At 41.6% G+C, this 23469-nt stretch overlaps 2 protein-coding genes across 3 annotated transcripts; both read right to left on the reverse strand.

Moving 5' to 3' along the window:
* Positions 1-3644: 3644 nt before the first annotated feature.
* On the reverse strand, positions 3645-6498 carry SPMIP10 (sperm microtubule inner protein 10). Its single transcript, XM_075931925.1, has 3 exons — positions 6150-6498; positions 5009-5117; positions 3645-3926 (listed from the first exon to the last, which is right to left on the reverse strand). Exons 1-3 carry the CDS (start codon positions 6182-6184, stop codon positions 3720-3722), a joined length of 351 nt encoding a protein of 116 aa, XP_075788040.1. The 5' UTR covers positions 6185-6498; the 3' UTR covers positions 3645-3719.
* Positions 6499-8754: 2256 nt separating this feature from the next.
* Positions 8755-22745, reverse strand: PHAX (phosphorylated adaptor for RNA export). Of its 2 annotated transcripts, none has more exons than XM_075931923.1 (5): positions 22569-22739; positions 19539-20158; positions 17750-17870; positions 12961-13044; positions 8755-10201 (listed from the first exon to the last, which is right to left on the reverse strand). In XM_075931923.1, the coding sequence occupies exons 1-5, from the start codon at positions 22671-22673 to the stop codon at positions 9932-9934; spliced, it is 1200 nt and encodes a 399-aa protein (XP_075788038.1). In that variant the 5' UTR covers positions 22674-22739; the 3' UTR covers positions 8755-9931. The 2 variants fall into 2 exon arrangements, with proteins under 2 accessions (XP_075788038.1, XP_075788039.1); XM_075931924.1 differs by having other exon boundaries at positions 10108-11774; positions 22569-22745.
* Positions 22746-23469: the final 724 nt, after the last annotated feature.

Consider the following 23469-nt stretch of genomic DNA (forward strand, 5'->3'; position numbering starts at 1 on the left):
GGTCTTTCGAAAAAGGGTATTTTGAAAGTGAAACTGTAGTCTAGACGTGGTTCTTTCGAGAAAAAAAAACCCTTTTTCGAAAGAACCCGTATTCCTCATTTTTTCAGGAGTACGGGATCTTTTGAAAAAGGGGTGGTTTTCTTCCGAAAGAACAGCGTCTAGAAAACAAGAAAAAGACTGCTGTGATGCGATTATGCTAATGAAGCGCAGGATATGTAAATTCCCGCTTCATTTGCACTTTCGAAGTGTTTCATTTACATCCCTCTTTCAAAAGAGGGATGTGGTCTAGACATAGCCTTACTGTTTGATACTATTTTGAAAAAGATCCAGAATACAGTAGCATCTACTGAGAATATTGGTTAATATGCTCCTCTTCTCTCAGATGCAGTGGATGTGCAGAGAAAACAATGATGTGCCCATGTGGACATGGAAAAGATCTTGGAGTGTGCTGTGCCTGTTTCTTCAGCCATAAAGTTGTGAATAAGGGTGCGTCTACACTGCAGAGCTTAACTTGAAATAAGCTATGCAAATTGAGCTATGTCAATTGCATATCTTATTTCGAAATAGCATCTACACAGCACTTATTTCAAATAGAGCACTCTTCCTCCGACTTCCCTTATTCCTTGTACAATGAGGGTTACAGAAGTCCAAGTAAGAAGTCCTCCAGCTTGACAGTATTTTGACAGTATTTCAAAATAATTGCCTGCTGTGTAGATGCGGACTACATTATTTTGGAATAGCGTTAATTATTTCAAAATAGTGTTGCAGTGTAGATGTACGCTAAGAGTCAGCACCAAAGACAGGAGCAGCATTTGATATCACTGTTCTTTTCTGTGTGCATTTGATGTTTGTTTGTTTTGCTTGTTTTAAAAGAAGCAGAATCAGATTGCAACAGTGACAGATTATTGCAACTAAATTTTCTTTTCCCTAAGGAGAGGTATTATAATCTATAGTAGAATCTAAAAAACTGTCAAGCACACAATTTTCCCTATAAAAACTCTGTATAGTTAGAGTGAAGGGGAGTAAAGAATAGTGTTAACATGAAAATCTTACATAATACATTTCAAATTATTTTTTATTTTTTTGTATTTTTCATAAAATGTTATAAATAATGATGGTTGGTGTCATAAAACTAAGCAGGACAAAAGTCTCTTTACGTATCACCCCCACCAAATGTTTAATTGCTCAATATTATAAATTAAAATTAACACAGCACTACACACCCAGCACTGAAATACAGTCTGTACCAGAACACAAGGGCAGCGGGTCATGGCAGCCCAGCACAACATGCTTCTTGTCAGGGACATTCTTCTCCCAACCATCTGCAAGCCTTTTACAGCCTCTGTGTACTGATATCACAGGGATGTCAATGTTACTCATGAAAGCTCATGCTCCAATATATGTGTCTCTTACTGTATGTCTACACAGCAGGGCTAAAGTCGGAATAAGCTATGCAACTTGAGCTACGTCAATTGCATAGCTTAAATCAAAATAGCTTATTTCGGGTTTTGGCACTGTCTACACAACAGGAAGTCGAAAGAAGAGTGTTCTTCCTTCGACTTCCCTTATTCCTCCTAAAATGAGGGTTACAGCTATTGGAGTAAGAAGTTCTCCAGCTCACCATTATTTTGAAATAAAAGCTGGCAGTGTAAACGGGTGCTATACTATTTTGGAATAACGTTAGTTATTCTGAAATAATGCTGCTGTGTAGACATATCCTAAATCAGTGTTTCTCAAAGTGGTCCGTGAATCCACTCGGAGAAACCTGCTAATGAGCTGCTCTGGTTTATTTACTTAATGACTCCACAGCCAAGGAGCCTCACAGCTCCCACTGGCTCTGGTTCGCCATTTGCAGCCAAGGGGAGCCGCAGGAAGTGGTCTGGCAGGAAATGGCAAACTGGAGCCAATGGGAGCTGCAAGACTCCATGGCTACGGAGTCAGTATATAAACAAACTACAGCGGCCAGTTAGCAGGTTTCTCAGAGTGGATTCACAGACCATTTTGAAAAACACTGCTCTAATATATAGTCTCTAAAGTGCCACACGACTACTCGTTTTTAATCTTACTCATGGTTTTAGAGAGCGATGCTGTAGGTCATATTTTTATTTCTTTGTCTATAAAAGAAAATTATTTCAGCTGTAGATTTTATCCACAACTGCAGTAGCTCTGAGGTTAAAGCTATAACAATAAAAATGTAATGATATTATTTAAAAAATATACACACACACACGAAAGTGTTTCAGATTTGGAACCAGAGTAAATAAACTATTTTGTAATTAGTATTTCTAGACACAAAGTACTGAGCACTTACTAACTATGTATAAAAGTGTTATTGAGACCCTATAGCTTGTTTGTTTGCATGATGACTTTGCAAATCTTAAGTACTTATAAATTAAAACAGACAGCTCCTTTCTGCTTTTGGTCTAGTCAGGAATGAGCCTCTACAACCCAGAGCAGAAAGTGTTATAAAGTTAAATTTTAATTATAATTTGAAATAAAGTGTATTTGTGACTAAAACAATATTTTTAAATTGTGCGCCAATGTACATTTAAGTTTTATTAGCATATAACAATGGCAAGCCAAAATGTCTTAATTGTTTTCCTTTCAGCGGATATGAAATAAATAAAACTGGTTATGTGCAAAGTATATTTTGTATCCCAAAACATTTATGAATACTTAGCAGCTTTTAAATTTAAAAGGTTTTAAATTTTCTTTAATTTCCCATTTCTCACCTGTTGAAATTAGAATCTGTGGCATTTTCAAAATAAACAATTGTGACTAAATAGCCATTACAATTCAAAATTCAATTAAGTAATGTTAATGGCATCTGTTCTTGACTGACAAATGGAAATTAATTCCATAGCAGAATGCTCCTGTATGATTGGAAGCAACTGTTCTTATTCATGGGTTTTATTTATCTGTTTCCATTTATATTTTTGGGCCTTTCAGCACTTACTTTAAGTGATTGCCATTTAGTATCTCCCCAAATTTTGTCTCCTTTACTTCCTCCATCATCTTAGTGGCTTTATAAACCCATGAATCCACCTCCAGCCAACAAAGGAAATTCCTTTTTATGGTATAGCTTTTTTAAGTTAGGAGCAATTTAGACCTAGAGCTGAGTCAAGTACAACAGCATAAGTTGGAAAATGTCCCCATCCTGATGTTGCTACCTGCATCTCAGAAAGTATCTTCTTTCACATTTAGGTAGAGGGAGAAATGCAAGTATCACCTAAAGAAAAGTAAGTGGGAAGTGAACCAATCAGCTACCCCTTGAAGTCCCAGGAGAGGAAAGCTAGCTAGTCACCTTCAGAAGATGCAGAAGGGCTGGTAGGCCAGAGCCAGAGGGACTTTCTCTAAGAAAACAATAGAGAATAAGGAGTGGGACTGATAAATCTTTCAAAATGGTGATGGAAAAATCAGTAGAATCCAAAAGTTTGTATAAATGTCAGATAAGCATCCAAATGTCTGTATGCTGCTTATTTATGTCAAACTGAAAGGTTGAAACTTTTGAGATTATCCTTTCCCTAATAAAAATAAGCTGGTCAAAATTCGGAAAGAAATTGTTTTGCATTTCAAATAGAACATCTAATCAGTTTTTAAAATATGTTAATTCTATTTTGAAGAAAAAAATGCACCACACTGTGTTTTCTTGCAGCAAGTTTAAAATTCACAGTCTATACAGTTCAAACATGACTGTAATGACAGGGGAAAAAAACAGGTCAGAGTTTCAACCTCCATGCATGAGCAACCACAGACTTCTGGTACCTGGAGAGATGAGAATGTATGGGAATATCCTCAATTGGCATTTCTAGAGGAATTTTCTCCCGTATGCATTTTCTTTCTTCTCCATGGCAAAGTCTTTCTCTATGCTCCAAAAAGAGACAATCTTCTGTGGCACCAGTATATATCCCAACAACCGCTGCATGCTGTGTAAAGAAATTACAATGTTTGTCTAAGTAAAATTAATTTCTGCCTGAATTAACTCAATTTCAACAATTTCATAATTAACTGAAAAACCTAATTGATATAACAACCTATTAGGACCGTAGTGTCCAACCAGTTCTGAAGCAGTAGCCACTATAGAGATAGCTCACTAAACAGAGGAAAGCAAAAACAAAACAAAAAAAATCCAAAAACTCTAGGCCATATTTTCAAAGGGCTTTCTTTCCAATTTGCATGCACAAAAGCCAGGCAGCAGTGAATGGACACTGTGTACTCAGCCTCCTGATTTTTGCAAGCAAATCCATACCAGAATTGAGCTTTGGATATTGTGTACATATTTGATCTGTACATATTGATAAGCATTCACAGATATATGCCTTACATATTCACACACGTACATAATCATTCACTTAAGTGTATTTGAATAATATACACATCTGTATTTATTTCTGTATGCTATACCTCTGTGGAAGATCAGACTTTGTAATCGTTAGGCTCCAACCATACAAACACTTAGAACCTAGAGTAACTTTATTGATGGTTGCAGTCAATGAGTTCAATAAGGAATTAAACTCATAGGTAAAGTATATTCACTTGCCAGCAGGATTGGGCCCTTAGCAAAAGAATATGAATAGAACTCATGTGAATTTGAATTACTTCTAACTTTTCTAAATGATTAGCAAAACATGTTTTTCTTAGGAAGGACTTAAATGTGTGAAGCTTTAAATAATAATGCTTGAGTTATCCAAGTACGTAAAAAATATAAGAAAAATTTTAAATAAATATTTGTTCTTGTTTTAATAGTTCTAGAAAGGCTCAACAGATTTTTTTAAAAGTTACCATAAGGCTGAAGGACAAATTTGAGCCTAAAAGAAAATATTTTAAGAAAGCTATTAGTGACTAAACAAAACGTGCTTCCACCAAGAGTGGCAAGACATTTCAGAAACAACAGCAATATAGCCCTGTGACCAGGTTTTCACAAGTGAAAACAATGAGACTCAGCCCCTTTTGAAATTAGGTCACTATTATATTGTTAACAGGATGAAATATTTTCTGGTCCCACTACCTTTAAAGTGAATTTCCTGTTCTTCATGTCTTCTTTCCAGGGCATCACATAATGTGCTGGAATCATCCCATGTTTGTTTGATAACTGTGGTAAGTGGCAATGAACAAACCTGTGAGACAAAACATTTTTAAAAGACAGTGGGACAGTGTGAGAAGACAGCTTGTGTTATTAACTGAATCAAACAAGTCCATATATAATCCATAGAGGGGAAAGTATTTAATATAATTAATAAAAATATTACTCCTTCCTTTCCCTCCAAACAAGCTTATTATTTGACTTGAAATTTCCATTTTTTCTCCTGGCACACTATCCTGAGTCAACAAATGTTTCTTCTTCTGTATTTAGCATAACAGGAGAGAAATGAATTCAACCACATAAATTGAGAAGTGTAATTTTTTAAATTTCCAATAACTGCATGCCCCCCTCACATCCACTCTCCATGAAAACACAAGACAGGAGCTGGCTTTGCACACTTGCCCAGGTTCAGGACAGCAGGCGTCTGCATCTGGCTGAGCGTGGTCTTAGCGCTCTACTGTTTGTATAGTGTGCCCATTGGGACACTTCTTGGAGCAGAGAAGAATGGTTTTATTTCTGTCCCTCCTCTCAGTGACACAAGAGGCCTGCCCAGCACTTCCTAGTCTAGGGTTGCCAACCATTGTCCTCGCATCCCCGGGTATTACAGATAAAATATTGTGTCATATAATGAAACCTCCAGAAAGTCATTCAACGAAAACTTGCAAGCTAATCTCTGGCAAAGCTGCTTCCTGCCCTGAGGGCGGCAAGAATGTAGTTTAGAAAAAAGCCACAGAACAGGGGATGTCTGCCAACCCGAAAGTGGGACCAATACCTGTGCAGGAAGGTAGGTGCCTACTCTGGGGAAAGCCCCAGCAAGCTGAAGTCTCCCCGCCCGCTCTCTCAGATACGCGGGAGAGACTAAGCCGAGCAAAGGACTGCGGGAGAGACGAGGGGTGATTGATAGCACGAGGAAGGCTGAGAGATAAGCAGGACGACCCCCATTAGCTCCTTCAATTGGCTCTGCTCAAATGCAGTCACAGCAGGGCGTGGCGCTGCCTAGGTACGGGGAAGGGAGGGAAGAGCTGTTGGGCGGGCCAGCCCCAGCTCCGCCTTCCTTGCTCCTCACCCTTTGAGGTCCGTGTTGGTCCCCACCGAGACCATGGCGGCTGTAGTCTAACCCCGCCTCTCCTGCTCGCAGCGCTGGTCTGCAGCCGGGAGCTGTGGCGTGGGCGCCTTTGTGATGCAGCCGCCGCAGACACTCAAGTTCCAGAAGGCAGCCGGGTTGTGGCTCCTTTGCACCCAGGCGCACGGAAGGCGGGGGTGGCGCCTCTGCACCTTCAAATTAACCAACGGACGGGCTCAGGGGAAAGCGGCATGATAAACCTCCCTCTACCGCGTCACCAGCCCTCCAATCAGCCCAGGGACCCTACACAGCCTCCGCGCTGCAAACGGGACTGCGGCCAACGGGGAGGAGAGCGCAAGTAAAGGAGAAGGCGCTCGATTATCAACCCCAGTGGCAGCGGGAAAAGGTTGGCCCTCCACCTTAAATTCATCCCCGGTACCGAACGGGGCGCCTGTTTCCCCAAAATTAGTAGTTTTCCAGAACGCTAGGCGAGTGAAAGGGCCCCTTGTGAGTTAAATAAGATACAAACAACAAATGGTCTAGTAGCACTTTATAAACTAATAAAACATGTAGCTGGTATCATGAGCGCTCATACCACCATCTACATGTTGTGTTAGTCTATAAAGTGCTACCAGACCATTTGTTGTTTTCTTCTGTGACAGACTAACTCGGCTACCTGAAGCTCAAGATACAAACAGGGAGCATGTACATGGGAAAGGTTAAAGTGATTAACCCTGATTTTGGTTCAGTGTATGAAGAAACCTGTGCTCAGGATCCTGGCTATAGCGCTAAAGACACTGGCAGTCTGAAGCAACCCTGCAACAGTGCTTAATTTGTGCCAGCATTCTGAGCTTTCAGCCTTGGCTGTTCATAGCAGGCTCTGGGCTTCCTACCTAATTGCTTGAACCCCTCATCTGTTCATTACAAATTAAGTACTGCATAGGAACAAACTGCTAGGGTATCAGTTTAAATCCACACTGTGGAAGATAACTCTTCCCCATATTAGTACCCAATCCAGGTGGTTTTTTTAAGTAATAAAAATATTTCTCTAGTGTGTGCATATATGGTCACATTACTCTGTGCAGTTAATACAGGGGAAAACCCTTTTAAAGGAATCCATCAGAAGTACCAAAAACAATTTAAAAGGTGCAATCTTTATTTATTGCACTCTACAGCCATGAACTGAGCCACATGCAGGAAATTCCTCCTTTTCTAGCTAGGTCTCTTTATGCTATTAGCAACAGGTCAGGCTACATAATTGGTTTCTAAGTGATTTTTGAACTACAGGCAGGCCCCGGGTTACGTACAAGATAGGGACTGTAGGTTTGTTCTTAAGTTGAATTTGTATGTAAGTTGGAACTGGTGTCCAGATTCAGCCGCTGCTGTAACTGACCAGCGGCTGACTACAGGAAGCCCGAGGCAGAGTTGCTCTGCCCTGGGCTTCCTGGAATCAGCCGCTGATCAGTTTCAACAGCGGCTGAATTTGGATGCCCGGGACAGAGCAGCTGGGGCGCTGCCAGTTGGACCCCGCAGCGCCGCACCTCAGCGCTGCGGGACCAACCCGGCCGCACCCCAGCTGCTCTACCCCAGGTGTCCCCAAGTCAGCTGCTGCTGAAACTGATCAGCGGCTGATTCCAGGAAGCCCAGGGCAGAGCAACTCTGCCTCGGGCTTCCTGTAGTCAGCCGCTGGTCACATCTGGGCGTCCTGCCGCTCGCGTCCTCTGGGGCGAGAAAAGCCCCGTTCGTAACTGCGGATCCGACATAAGTCGGATCCGCGTAACTCGGGGACTGCCTGTACTCAGTTCATCTTTTTCCTACTTCACTATTATAGTTGGCAAAGTTAATATACTTTTAGGTATGGCATACAGCAACTAAACTTATTTTTCGCTAACATGGTCTCTGTACTTCAACAGAAATTAAATGGCTACATCTACACTGGCATGATTTTCCGGAAATGCTTTTAACGGAAAAGTTTGCTGTTAAAAGCATTTTCGGAAAAGTGCATTTAGATTGGCAGGACACTTTTCCGCAAAAGCACTTTTTGCAGAAAAGTGTCTGTGGCCAATCTAGACACGCTTTTCCGTAAAAAAGTCCTGATCGCCATTTTCGCGATCAGGGCTTTTTTGCGGAAAACAAATCTCTGCTGTCTACACTGGCCCTTTTGCGCAAAAGATTTTTGGAAAAAGACTTTTACCCGAACGGGAGCAGCATAGTATTTCCGCAAAAGCATTGACAATCTTACATGAGATAGTCAGTGCTTTTGCAGAAATTCAAGGGGCCAGTGTAGACGCCTAGCAAGTTTCTCCGCAAAAGCTGATGATTTTGCGGAAAATCTTGCCAGTCTAGACACAGCCATCGAGTATGAACAGCCACAGCTTTTCAGTAGATACAAAACTCTTCCACAAGACACAGTTATAGGAAGATGATCAGCTTTATAGATATTCTTCCTACAGATTTTTATAAGCTTCGTTTGATTTGAAGTGTGTTGAATTCCTCCATATTACGCAGAATTGTATATGGACATTACTATATGTTGTTTTTCTATTGCTCTTGTATTCTCTTGCTATTAATGGAAGTTTTAGATGGGCAAAAGTCACAGGATCAGGCCTTTTGTTTTGGAAACATTTTAGACTGAAATACACATTCATTTTCAATTATAGAACATCTACTGTAAGTAACATTAAGATGTTTGTGCAGCACAAACAATGTAGCACACAAGTTTTTCTGTTATAATCCAAACAAAAAAAACGATCAGCATCATACCAAGTATCACCTTCAAAGGGCCTTACCAACATTAAGTAACCCTCACAATCCCCTTGTGAGCATGGTAGATATTATCTTCATTTTACAGATGGGGAAAAAATGAAACAAAGGCAATGTGACAGATGGGATTAGAGCTCAAATTCCTGACAAGCTTCTGTGATCAAGTGTCTCCACATTCTCTGAATGCTGCAAAGGCATGCAAAAAAAAACTTAACCTAACACTTGTTTCTGCATACATACAGAAGATGGAGCAGACAACTACTACCATTAACTAACAGCAGATAAATCATCGAAGGGAATTTCAAATTAGCATCTGACCCATTCAACAATAAAATAAGGTCATGATTGATAAAATAGGGAAAAAAACTTTTAATAAAAAATGTGGTTAGTTCAGTCCATAATAAGAAATGGGAAGGCTCAGAGTCTTTATAAATGTGTGCTTCATGTGCTATCCACCACTGATTACTTTGAAAAAATAGGTTGTTACCCAAGTGAAGGAAAACTGCAGGAACCCAGCTGCTTTTGCGTGAACAAACCAGCCAGAAAAGGTTTTACAGGACTTTCTCGGTATTTTGCCATATTAAAAATACAGGACCTTTAATACCAATATTTTATATTAGGCAAAATGCTTTATCCCCTCCATTAGTTTTAGGAGCAGTGTCTGCCTAAGTATGACATTTTAACTTTAATCAATTACATAGTTTTTTTAAACACTAGCCTTGAGTTTATTCCTAAATTTGCCAACTAAGTGAAAATCAACCAGCAAAAGATTTTTAAGACAGAATTATCTAAAACATTTTAACATCTTCTGAAGGACACAGTGGCCAGATTGATAAAACAGGATAGATAACTTCTCTACCAAGCACTCACATTTAGCTAATTATGTCAAGTTCTCTCAAATACAAGTGTTTCCAATCATATTTACTTGTGCAATTTGTGAAAATAAGTAATCAGAAGTATAATATAAAAGGCTGATTTAATATCAGAGATTTAGTTCTTTAACGTATCCAGTCCATTAATAACTAAAAAATCTCCAGATCATGAGCATTATCAATTTCAATGGCATCCTCTGGATCCAGCTTTGTTTCACCATGTCCTTCCTGTAAATCATCCAAAGAAGCCAGGGCCTCATTTGTGTCACTAGCAAAAGTTTCTCGAGATGCATCATCATATTCTTGAAGGTTGAGCCCTTTTATAGCTTGTTTCATCTTCTTTCCCAGAACTTGTAGTCTCCTCTTCTTAGCAGCTTTTTTGTTTTCATACTCCTTCTGGTTTTCAACACAGAAGATTTCCTTAAAGAGGAAAATATTTATGTAATATGCTGATTATGCATATCTTTACCTTAAAACTGCTAAGGAAAAAAATGAAAGAGCCCTACGTACCTAACCAGGATATAATTGCCTTTAATAATCTTTAAAATAGTAAGATTGCGCTTTAGACATAAAGGGGTTAAATAACTGAAAGGGTAGGTGTCCCAAATTCAACCTTTAAAGACATATTAGAAAAATATATAAATAGTATTTACGACTATTCCCTATAAATAACAAACAATTCCACATTAAACAGATCAGAGCTTTGATGTGTAGATTTGTATTTAGATAACTCGAGGAAGATTGTGTTTGTACTACAGATTGAACATCTCTAGTTCAAGGCACCCTTGGGACCTGACTGGTACAGAACCAGACAATTTGCCAGACCATGGGAGGTCAATATTGTTTAGTAGCATTAACAACAGTTCCACTGCTTACTGGGCTCTTAAGACATTTAGGGGTAAATTAGAGCTAACCAACAGCACAGAACACTGAGCAAGAAATGGTGGCTGTAAATAAACTTTATGGGACTGTGGGAAACTTGGCAACACCTATGATAAGAAGACACTTGGCCAACTAAAATCATGCCCAAACCAAAGAGTGCCAGACTAGAGAGGTTCAACCTGTAGTCTAAAAGTTATCTATAAGAATGGCCATACTGGGTCAGACCAAAGGTCCATCTAGCCCAGTTTAGGGATGTTAAATTTCGATCAGCTAATCAAGTAGTCGATGGAATTTCCGATTAGTCAATTAGGGAGTAAAATAACAAGGGTAGGTAGGTGTCCCAAATCCAACCTTTAAAGACATATTAGAAAAATATATAAATAGTAAAAATAAACAAACAACTAAAAATAGGGAATTTCCAATTAGTCAATTAGGAAGGAGCTCACTATCCCGCTGTACCTCCCATTTGAAATGTACAGGAGCCATGGACAGTTCTTGTACATTTCAAAGGGAGAGAGGCAGCAGGAACCTGAGGCAATCCCTGCTGGGGAGAGTCCTCTGTGGGGAGAGTTCCTCTCTAGTCTTACTATTACTCTGGTGTCAAATATTTGTGAAGCCTAATGGCGAAATACATTGTGTCCTTTTCTAGTGCTGCTCCTGATACCATTTATTCCATTAGCACATACCGCAGAGGTGCTTTCTATGTATTTAAAAATTCTGACATTGCAGAGGAGTTCCTGTCAATATAATGCATGATGAATTTGAGGATTGCTTTTTTTTCCAGTTTGCTTTTTAAAAAAACCCCCAAAAACCTAGGAAGTCATGCACTCAAAAGATGGTGTATATCTCTGTACTAAGGTCACTTGTGTAGCTATTTCTGTGGCCCTTTCACATATGCATTATTATACAGTCTTTATTCACATGATTGTATACTATTTTTATTACAGTATCTTTGCCTCATTTAGTGCACTGGATGCAGCATGATCTGGGGACGAATCAGAGTTGTAAAGGTAAGAAGTTGCTGTCTGTAGTACCCTTGCTGCATTTGTTGTGGAAGCTGAAAGAAGAACACTACACATTTAAGAGCTGCTATCCAATTTGAGCACAAGTTCTGTGGAAAAAATAGTATGAGATCATACAATTAAAGACTGTTATAAGTAAGGTCCTCAAATTCTTGGCCACAAAAAATACATTATGAACTTCAAAATCTGGTCTGGTGTACTTTTCCTTTATATTAATACAGATTTCATGGGCATTTCTCAAACTGGGGTGTTCTAACCCAAACAAAGGTTGCAGGCTAAGTTCCCTGTAACAAAATTGATACCACTCAGTTGTGGGAAAAATTAGAGGGAATACTGGTTGCGGGTGATGGAGGCTAGTGTGTGGGGGGCAGGGGTGAGGGGGCAGAAGAGAGGGGGTGTCATGACATTATCACCATTCTATGTTCTTGCTGGTGCAGGAGCACTCCCTCTAGAGCTGAGTGCCTGTCCAGCAGCCACTGCTTTTTGCTCTGGCTTTAGAGCTGGGTGGCTGGAGAGGAGTGGTTGCTGACTAGGTACCACCACTTCCCACAGCAGTGCAGAAGTGTGATATAGTCGGGCAGTTCACCATTTGGGGAAGTGGGATAGGGAGAAATATGTTGTCACAGCCTGTAATATTTTCAAAAGAGGTCTCTGCCAAAAAAAAAAAAAAAAACCCCCAAAAACAACAAACAAACACCCACAACATCCCAAAACCTACCATGGAGAATCCTGGATTTAGTAGACTCCCTTATCGAAAGCCACTTACAAATGTAACAGTAGTACAATATATTTGTATACAGAACACATTTATAAAATGTCACTTATGCCATGAGCAACCCACAAAAAATAACTTCACAATTTAAGTTGACCTCCTAGTCATTACACATATAAACAAGCAGCTGAATTCAGAAGATTAGCATTCACTATCTTTGGAGGCCTTAACTTTGTACCCTTAATATTGCCTTTAACCAGGGGCGGAGAACCTAAGGCCTGGGGGCCGGATGCAGCCCCTGGTTTGCCTAGATCCAGCCCCTGAGGCTCAGGTTTTTTGTGTGCAGCCCCTAACTGATTTTTCTATGGGTCAGTGGCTCCCAACACAAAAAAGGTTCCTCATTGCTGCCTTTAACAGTTGTGTGTGGGAACAATTACAGATTTGCACAATTAACATTTTCATACTAGTTTAACTCTTAAAAAAAACACTCTAAAATTATTAGTTCTTCAAAAAAGGATTTTAATTTACTGTAGTCATGCTGATTTACAATCTAACTTGTTTACCTTGATTTTCTCTCCAGTGATGCTAGGTGTATTCTTCAGGAGATTTAAATAAACTCCTCCTGGTGTTCTTCTTCTACTACCATTCTACATAAAGGAAAAATAAGTTATTCAGCTGATTCAAAGTAATTGTCATTTACTAATTCTAAAATGTCCCTTAATTTTTATTTGGTAACTCCTTTCTTTAGTATTTTTATTATTTATATCGTGATAGTGCTCAAAAGTCCCAGTTAAGTACCATGACCCTATGTGCTAGGTGCTATACTGAGGTAGCATCCAGATGCCCAGAACCAACTGCGCCAGGTGCTGAACAAGCATGTTACAAAGACAATCCCAGCTCTGAATAGTTTTTCCCCCTTGAGTTTCATCTATAAAAATTGGCCAATGACACACAAGACACTCTATAATTGGATAGGTGAATTATGAAATTTAAAAAAAATACTCCATTTAAAGTTTCAAGAGCCAGTTAAGAAACAAGAACTGGTATAATAGATCACATCAGCTACAAATCCACCGATTCAGGTTTTATTAATTTGTACTACTATAGCATCTAGCAGTTGCAATCATGAACCAGACTGTAAGAAAGAGCTTACAATCTAAATACAAGACAACTGATGCATACAGACAGGGGAATACAAGGAACACACACTACAGTAAAACTCCATTGGTTCGGCATGCAATGCTTCGGCACTCCTGATGGTCCGGCACCATCGGGAACCCAGAAGTGCTCCGAGCAGCCGGACCATTGGAGCTGCTCTGCACCCGGCCTTCCTGATTCAGCCGCTGCTGAAACTGACCAGTGGCTGATTCTGGTCAGCCGCTGGTCAGTTTCAGCAGCGGCTGAATCAGGGATGCCTGGGGCACAGCAGCTGGGGTGCTGCCGGGTTGGTCCTGTAGCACCGCTCCTCGGCACTGCGGGACCAACCCAGCAGCACCCCAGCTGCTCTGTCCCAAGCATCCCCAAGAGCAGATGGGGTGCTGCCAGGTTGGTCTCGCAGCGCCGAGGGGCGGCGCTACCGGACCAACCCGGTAGCACCCCAGCTGCTCTGCCCAAGGTGTCCCCGATTCAGCCGCTGCTGAAACTTACCAGCAGCGGCTGAATCAGGGACGCCTGGGGCAGAGCTGGACTATCGGAAAAGGGGGGCTATGAGAGGTCTGGGGTGGCATCCCCCTACCCCACTACAGACCCTTCATAGCCCCCCCTTCCGATAGTCCGGCATATCTGATAATCCGGCACCCCCTGGGTCCTAAGGGTGCTGGATTATCGGAAGTTTACTGTATTTGGAAGTAAACACATGTTAACATCTCTACTCAAGACCTGACGTGTTAAAAAAAATAATTCTGAAACCTCCCTCTCTGCACAGTAGTTTCATGCTCCTTTTGAGTTCAGTGGCTGATGTAACAGTAGCAACATGTAGTGATAGAGTCATATTAGAGCATGAATGGAGCTGAACATTAAAAAGACTGAAAATTATGGCCATGTAATATATTGCTAATAACATAATTTAACACTTTCCTTTATACTGTTTGAACACAAACACTAACATTAAATATGACCAAAAAAATCAACAGGAATAGCCCAATACTAATACAAAAATTTAGTTTTATTGCATTTATCTTTTATAATTTTAAGACAAGTTACTACAGGGACAATACACACTTATCAGTTTGACTGCACATAAAACCCTAACAGAAAACAACTGCAACTATGAGGTGTTCTTTAAGTTTGGTCAAAAATACTTCTGTGGCACATACATAAAAGAATTCACTATCTGAAGAATATGATGGGCAAGTATTCTCAGGAGTTACAACATACTTTCTTTTCATTTGAGCGGCAAATGCTTTAATCCTTCAAGGAAGCATTTATTCCTAAAAGAAATCTAAGTTCATTAGCATGAATGTTCAGATAAAATACTTTAAGTATCATTATCAAGAGTGGCTCCTGAAAATATAGGATTAAAGTAATTTATGCATATTTTATGCTCTTCCCATAGCTCAGTTGTTGTACAAACTTTGATAGCCCTCAACCCATAACAAAGTCTATACTTAGTAACATCTGTAGACAAACTTATCTATAATGACTCTCAACATAGGCATGCAAACAAGATGTAAGTCTAACTACCAAGGCTGTAAAATGAAATTTATAAGATTCCTTCCCTTTACTACAAAAGTTTACCCAGAGCAAATAAGAAACACTGAAATTATATTCAAAAATTAGTACTTGGGAATAAGCTTAAGTTAGATGTTGAACCTGTCATCTTGACATCTATACTTATTGAACTTTACACCAGTGCTGTTCAACATCCAACCTGCTTGATGTAGTAGACATGGATACTGCAGAATTCCATACTCCTGGGAAAACTGTCCAGTGGAGAATTCCCACACCCACCTCAAAAATACTGTCTGCCCAAGAACTGCTGCAGTTCTGCCTTTTGCTCACCAGAGGCAGCTGTGGTGCCAGACCACACTAGTAGCAGCCAGGTATTTATCTCACAGCTGCCTGGCTGGGAGCCAGGCTAGGAGGCAGAGTGGAGCACGTGGGGTTTCTGGGCAGGGGGTATCCTAGATGGGTTCAGATTGTGGTACAGGCTCAGAAGCAAATGGAGTAACTGCATTGAGCCCAGATGCCAAAAGGGTGGGAGGGCTCCAGAACCACAGGGGTATAAGGGCAAGTGTGCACAGCTGAATAGGAGAGGTTTGGTGTCAGCCAGAGTCTGCATAGAGGAAGCTCCCCAACTTCCTCCCTTCCAAAAAAAATTCAAAAAAACCCTACACAACCCTGTTCCTACTACCCTCACTCATACCCTCCAGATTAAGGATGTTAAATTGTGATGCTCTGGCTAATAGTGTAGTCAATACAATTTGTATTAACTACACTATGGATGTAAACAATTAGTTGACTACCCGATAAGCAGTTGAGTAGGAACTCAACTGGTCATTTCCCCCACCTTGTTGCCTCTATCAGAGAGAACAGCAAGGGGTGGTGAGGAGCAGCTTAAAAGTCACTTCCCCATAGCACTGTTACTGAGGGGGGCAGGAAAGGCAGAGGGGAGATGGCATGAGCAGGGACTGAAACAGTCCCACTTGCACTGGTCCAACTGCTGCTTGTCTCACTTTGAAATGTACGAGAGCCACAAGCAGCTCTTGTACATTTTAAAGGAAAAAACTCAGAGGGGAATCTGCACCAGCAGGGACTGCTCTGATCCTCGCTGGCACAAGTTCCCACTGCCCCTCTCCTTTTGAAATGTACACGAGCACCCCCCTTATCGATTAATCAAGTAGTCGATGGAAATTCCATCAACTATTCAATTAGATGAATAATTGAAATTTAACATCCCTAGACTACACAACTAATCGATAAGGCAGCCCTCCACAGAGCCACAGCAGGAGCTGCATGGAGCCGGGACTGAACAATCTCAGCTTGTGTCAGTTCTGGACCACTGCGGCTCTACATTTAAAATGTAGTAAGAGCCACGAAGCTCTTACTACATTTAAAATACAGAGGCTCACCATCCCAGCTCATGCTGGACCCAGCAATCCCGACTCGTGCTGGACCCAGCAGCTCCTGTTTGAGGCAACCTGGGCCTCCCTTATTCCCCACTTTGTAGCACCCTCCCTTAGAGGCTGCAAGGGGGAGGCGGGTCCACAGAGACAGTGCTGGGGAAAACCGGCTTTTAAGTCGGCTCTCCCTAGCACTGGCTCCTGTCCTCCTCCCCCTTGCTGCCTCTCATACAGAGGCAGCTTATCGGGTAGTTCAACAGTCGACTACACACTTACATCCCTACTCCAGATTCACTCCTAGACTCCTTTCTGCTCCTTCAGCTCCTTTGTTATCCCTGGCTCCCCCAAGCCTTTGCACTGAGGAGTGCGGGAAACAAATGTCTGTATTGTAGTTAAAACAATTTTCAGTAATTAATTTAAATACACCAATAAGGAATCTATTTGTCAACAACCAACAACAAAAAAACGAAGAGCACACAACACAACCCTGCATCTTTTTTGCTGCTTGCATTGTTAGACATACTTGCTGACAGATATTATGAAATAAATCACCAAAATAATTGAAACTGATGTGATTATAATTTGTTATTTTAACAAATAAAATAGATTTTTTTTTTCAGAATTTAAAAATATATGGAGAATTTTTAACTTTTTAGCAGAATTCCCACAGGAATAATCTAAAGCTTTCATTACAAAAATAAAAAAGCTACTAGCCCTCATGTTTCTGAAGATAGCAGCTCAGTATTGTCTTCTTGAATCTGCTGACTTCAAGAAACCCTACGAAATGTGAACAGGGCCTGGTGACCCTGGTCTCCCGGAGAGACTTTGCTGCTAAACTTTATACTGTAGAGCCCAAAGCATGAGAGACCACTAAGATTTTTTTGTTAGTGGTTACACAATTACCATGTCACATGATTTTAATATCCCTAGTTTTTATGGTTACAAAACTAATTTTTGAACTCCATCTTTAAATAATTGTTTGATCTTCCCATCCCAATGGCCTAACTCCCCCAAATTCCTATAACTGCAAAAATTTACATTGAAAGAATACTTCAAAAAGGCTTAAAAACTATAAAATAAAAACCGACTTTGCGAAGCCTATTTATATGTAAGCATGAACTATTTAAATGTTTAACTGTTGATTGTTTTCATGGATCAAATGGAAAAGGGATGGGTATGAAGTTCATGATGAAGACAGATTTAATACAGGGAATTTGGGAAAATTTATCAAGTGTGAAAGCACTGCAATAGTACTTAGAATGAAGACAGGTTGCAAAATACAGTTTCTTACCATTATGAAGAGTCCACCATTTTGTTCCACTTCAGCTGTTTCCATAAGCAGTTCAATAGCTTTCTTATTTCCAATTATTTTCACTATTCGGGCTATCAAGTCTTTCTTTGGTTCCTGAAGCCTAAAAAAAAGCATTTCTCCCAGTGAGTGGGATTGTTCACATGAATAAATTAAGCATGTGATTTCAAGGGGGCTACTCAAATAGCTAGTGTTATAAATGCTGCAGGAGATTAAAGCTTTAATTACTGCAAGCTAAAGATGCATATAGATTTTCTGTTTAACTACTGCCAACTCTGATTTTAAGACGGATTTTAATATACTGTACTTGCAACAGTTCAATCTTCAAATAAGATGCACAATTTTGTTTTTAAATATCTTTAAATATTTTTCCTCACTACTGATGTTTGTAAGATCTTTTCAACAAGCATTTGCCCAAGCGCATGTAGTTGCAGCATCACAAACCACTATCTATACACAAGAAACCATAAAACTGATGGTATATGAAACACTGTTAAATTAATACAAGAGTTCAGAGAGTAATCTTACATTCTTTGTAACTAAATAGATGCAAAGTTTTTGGACAAATATAATAGAATACTAGAACTGGAAGGCACCTAGAGAGGTCATCAAGTCCAGTCCCCTGCACTCATGGCAGGACCAAGCACCGTCTAGATCATCCTTGACAGATGTTTGTCTAACCTGTTTTTAATGATTTCCAATGATGGAGATTCCACAAACTCCCTAGGCAATTTATTCCTGTGTTTAACTACTCTGACGGTAGAGATGTAACAGTATAACTGTTAAGGTTACATTCAGGGTCCTGGCCCCGCTTCCAGGGAGCTGGCTGCCGCCCCAGGCTACTGACTCTGTATTAGGAATGTTTAAATGCGTTTATTTGTGAAATTTTCAGCAGATACACGTTTACGTTGTGGGAGGGAGGGGCGAGAGCACCAACTCTCTTTCCACCCCCACCTGCCTCTGTACTAGGGGGTTTGTGGAGAATTGGCTCAGCAGGAGCCAGTACGTGGGAGCCGGCTTCAAAGGCTTCTTCTCTCAAGAACGTGCTCTGCCTGCCCCCACATGCTGCTGTCTCAGTAGGAAGCAGTGAGGGTGCAGGGCAGATGACTCTCCAAGAACCAGCACACACACCAACAACAGCTCCCACCCCACCCTCCTGCTGCCTCTCATACAGACGCAAGCAAGGGGAGGGGTTGCGTGTAGTCATTTGGATTAACCAATAAGCTCAGGCTTATCCGTTAATCATTTAAATGACTGTTAGCATTACAAAAGCCCTAACTTAGCCCATTTTGGGCAGGTTTTCATAAGGATAGCAAAAAGCACATCTTTCAAGTATCTCCTCTGAAACACACGTGGATAGAGGCACTAGAGATTTTTAAATAAAAGGTTTCCACCATTTTTCAACATGCCCAAAACATTATTTCCTTAGCCTTATTCTCAGAAACTGCTGAATGCTTTTGGCTGAAGGTGCTTTTTTTCCCTTTTAAATCAGCCTCAAGTTGACACCTTTCATGGAAAATTAAAGCTGAAATGGTTAAAGGCATGAACAACTGAAAACAAGATCTTATAAAAGTATTGGGCAACCTTGATACAAAGTGATGCTACCAGCCCCACAAATAATACTGCATTTAGATTTCAGACTTCTGGGAACCTGAACAAACTGTTCAAACCCCTTTCACATAATGTGACATGGGCACCTAAAACAGTCAGCCATTAATCCTTTTCAGTAACTTTCACATAACCTAAACAATGTAAGAACATAAGATCTCACCTATAAGAAATTTCATCAGCCACTTTTTCCTCAGAATCTTCTTCAGTAATCTCATACCTTCCTGTATAATTCATTTCTTGTCTTTCACTCAGTCTGTCCTTCACAGGCCGTTTCCGTTTGAGAAGTCCTTGTCCATTTTCTTCCTCCTTTGACACTGGTTTTTTGTCATCATGCATGTATTCATCCAGCTCTTTGTCTAATATCTCCTCCACATGTTGGTCAGTTTCTCTCATCAGCTTTTTAGCCAATAAATAATTGTAACTCTCAGATTGCCTACTCTTGTCAATATTACCTTCCATTCCTAAAATTCCAAGTTCAGTGGCCACTGCATCCTGATTTTGTTCCTGAAGCACTGCACCCCAAATGTTGTTGATCTTCTTACCTCCTAAAACAGTTTGCTTTTGGTGACTCTGGCCAAACTGAAAAGGCTCTGATTTAATCGGAGGAAGATTAAAACATTTTTGTCGTTTCCGTTTCCACACAGAAGTGTCATCATCTGAATCAGAGAAGCTCTCCTCACTTGAGTCCACACCTTTTGTCATCCGGTAAGTTACACTTGGTGCACATGGTAAAATGGTGCCCTGAAAGGGCCTGGTGGAACTGTTGCTATCATGTGGTTTCTGGAATGGCAAAGTCATTTTTCATTAATTCAATTAGCATTTTTAAAAAGGAAAGTGACCTTAATAAGTGGATTATGATTAGATTCCATAAAACTAATTTATTCTGATTCATATGTGAATAATTAAAAAAAACTAGATTAACTGTACTTTACTTTTAACTAGAACTTTCATCCAAGGACTTCAAAGCATCCTACTAATAAAGGCTCATATACCCATATGAGGTAGGCTAGTGATAATTCTGTTTCAGATGGGTAAACAGAGATATGTTCAAAGTTATGGGAGACACCTGTGAAGAATAGGTAATATAACCCAGTCTTAGCTTCTAGTCATAGACTAACCACAAGACATACTGCTATGACCCCTATAAAGTATCCTTTACTGATACTTTTTGGAGGGACTGAAATTCTCTCATAATACAGAACTCATAAAAAACAAGATCATATTTAAAATAATTTTTTGTCCACTCATTTTTTGTTTAGGGATATTAACTCAGTCATTAAACAATTAACCAAAAAGACTGGATTTATTGGTTAATCCAAAAGACTACATAGCCCACCACTTGTATTAGAGTCAGCAAAGGTGGAGACAGGAACTTTTAAACTAGGCCCCCAGGAGCACTGGATCCTGTGGAACCCCCTTTCCCCCCAGTGCTGCAGCCTCTGATACAGTCGGCTGCTCCCCCTTGCTGTGTCCCAAAGAGGCAGTGGGGGTAGGCAGAAGACGGTACTTGGGTGGAATCATCTTAAAAGCCTGCCCTGACTCTGGGCATGTCTAGACTACATCCCACTTTCGAAAGAGGGAAGTAAATTAGACAGATCGAAATTGCAAATGAAGCCGGGATTGAATTTCATTTTTTGGAGTACAGGATCTTTTGAAAAAGTTCCCCCCCCCCCCCCCAAGAACCGCGTCTAGATGGCGATTTCACTTTCAAAAAGCCCTTTTTTGAAAGAACACACGGCCACCATTATGCAAATGAAGCACGGGAAATTCAAATCCTGGCTTCATTTGCAATTTTGATCTGTCTAATTTACTTCCCTCTTTCGAAAGTGGGATGTAGTCTAGACATGCCCTCTGTATCATAGGCAACAGCGCAGAGGGCGGGGGGTACACAGGATGTCGGCGCACAACTTTGCGCATGGGGAGGCTGGACCCCCATGGACAGGGGCTACTGCCATCCTGCACTGCTGCCTCTGTTTTTAAAACCAGCTCCCCTCTCAGACCAGTGCCCACCTGACATCCCATGCTGCTGCTTCTGATACAGATACAGCAGCATGGGGTTGAAAGGGGCTCCCCAGGAATGGGGCTGGGAGTGTACTGGCTGAGTGCCTGCCCCCAGGGACCATCGAACTAAGATTTTGTGCGGTTACATGATTATTAAACTAAACTGTATCTAACATCCCTACTTTGAATATATTCACCTCTTTAACCCACACAACTCTTTCAATAACCTGATGGCAATTTTTAATTATTTTCTGGCATAAGGCAACAGAAGCAGACTTCAGCTTGTCTTACCACCCTATAAAATATACAACTACTTTGAATTAAAAGGACATTTGATAGCACTTGGAACAACATGGTGAGAATAGCCCTATGCATTAAAAATGCATTTGTAGTTTACATGCTCCTTTCATGGTGCACATCTCAGGACTATACTACACACATCTGTACTAGTAGAAAATAAAAACTCAGATCTTCAATGGAATACTCTCTCCTATTGTACTATTCAAGTTAATTAAGGGCAGTCTCTTCTGCAGATGAAGGCTTAAAGACAAAAAGGAGATAGCTTTCAAATTCAGAAATTGCTATTATGACAAGTGCTTTTTAAACGTCCTTCTTTGCTGTTTGGTTTCTGAAACCGTGGGAGACAATACAGCCCGACCAACCACGAAAACAGGTAACGTAGCAAGTAAACTAACTGGTGGGTTGTTCATGTTTGAAGACAGGACTGTACCTATCTGATAAAAGGGAAAAAACACTAACGGGGGGGGGGGGGGGTGTCACTAATTAACGTCTCTTCCGAAGAGAACAGCCAGCAATTCCAACCCATAAATCCCGTTGCTCTCTCCCCTCCCCCCAGCGCACAGAAACAGCGAGGCGGCTTCCCCGGGGCCACAGCCTGGCTCACTTCGCAGCGCTCCGGCAGATGCGGCGGGAGGGGCTGGTCAAAGGGGCTGTTCCCCACCCCGGTCTCCTAGCCCCATCCCGGCAGCATCTGAGCGCGGCCCAGGCAGGGTGGGGCCGGGCACGGGGCATTTTCTCGGGCCGGCGCGTTCCCCGGGCGACCCGGCCCCGGCCCCGCGAGGGAACCATCCCCGGGCTGTGCGCGCAGGTCCTGTGCGGGTGTCTCCCGCCCGGGGGGTAGGGCAGCAGTGGCGGGCTCATTCTCCGAGCCCCTGGGGCCTCCCCTCACCTGCGGGGGGCCGCTGGCCGAGACGCTGGCCGGCATGTCCGAGTCCGAGTCCGAGATCTCCCCGTCCTCCGCATCCTGCTCCATGCGCCGCGCCTCCAGCGCCATCTTCCCGCCGAGCTCCCGGGGAGGCGGGAACCGCCAGCGCTTCCGCTCGCAGGGAAGGGGGTGGGCAAAGCCAATGGCACCGCCCACTTCGCCCGTGCTGGGAGCGACCGCGGGGCTCACTTGCCCCAACGTGCCTTGCGCTGGGCGAGCGGGAGGGCCGCAGGGCATGCCGGGATATGTAGTCTTTTTTTGAAACCCTCCCCCCCCCCGTGAAAGGCCTGGCTCAGTGGCTGGGACTGTCTCAAGGGGCCTGCCACAGGCACGTTCCCCGTTCCTGACGTCATCGTGCCCCATCCTAGGGCATGGGCCATCACATCAGGTGCCTGCATGCCAGCGTCATCCCACTGCTTTGCCAGAGCATGTCGCCCTGTCACCACTGTGTTGGGAGCTTGATAGAAAAGATCCCTCTGGCTCTTTGTGAGTAGGGTTGTCGGGTGTCAGGTTTTGAACCAGGCAGTCCAGTATTTGAGCTTTCTGTTTGGGAAACAAATTGAGAAAATATAACTGAGAAAATATAAATGTCCGGTATTTTCTAAATAAGCTGTAATGTAGACTGTGATGTAATGTCAAGTGTGTCTGGTATTTTTTGAAGCATTCTGGCAATCCTATCTGTGAGCATAGGTAGAGCTCTGCCTGGATACAAAATTGATACCCACATCCAGATCTGCAAAAATGATTTGCTGCTACCCACAGATATAAAGCAGAAATAGTTGTATAGCCGCAGATTTGCAGGGCTCTAAGCATATTCCATGAGCCAGGTCAAGGTGTCACCAGGTTGCTACTTCCTGATGGCATC

Source organism: Pelodiscus sinensis, chromosome 6 (assembly GCF_049634645.1).
Source record: "Pelodiscus sinensis isolate JC-2024 chromosome 6, ASM4963464v1, whole genome shotgun sequence".
Lineage (NCBI taxonomy): Eukaryota > Metazoa > Chordata > Testudines > Trionychidae > Pelodiscus > Pelodiscus sinensis.

Coding starts and splice junctions, on each gene's coding strand:
- PHAX (XM_075931923.1), bottom strand. CDS start 22,673: ATGGCGCTGGAGGCGCGGCGCATGGAGCAGGATGCGGAGGACGGGGAG. Junction 13,045..17,749: donor ATGGTGGACTCTTCATAATG/GTAAGAAACTGT, acceptor TCCTTTATGTAG/AATGGTAGTAGAAGAAGAAC. Junction 10,202..12,960: donor TCACTGGAGAGAAAATCAAG/GTAAACAAGTTA, acceptor TTCCTCTTTAAG/GAAATCTTCTGTGTTGAAAA.
- SPMIP10 (XM_075931925.1), bottom strand. CDS start 6,184: ATGGTCTCGGTGGGGACCAACACGGACCTCAAAGG. Junction 5,118..6,149: donor ACCAACACGGACCTCAAAGG/GTGAGGAGCAAG, acceptor TTTGTCTCACAG/GTTTGTTCATTGCCACTTAC. Junction 3,927..5,008: donor ACAGGAAATTCACTTTAAAG/GTAGTGGGACCA, acceptor TTCTTTACACAG/CATGCAGCGGTTGTTGGGAT.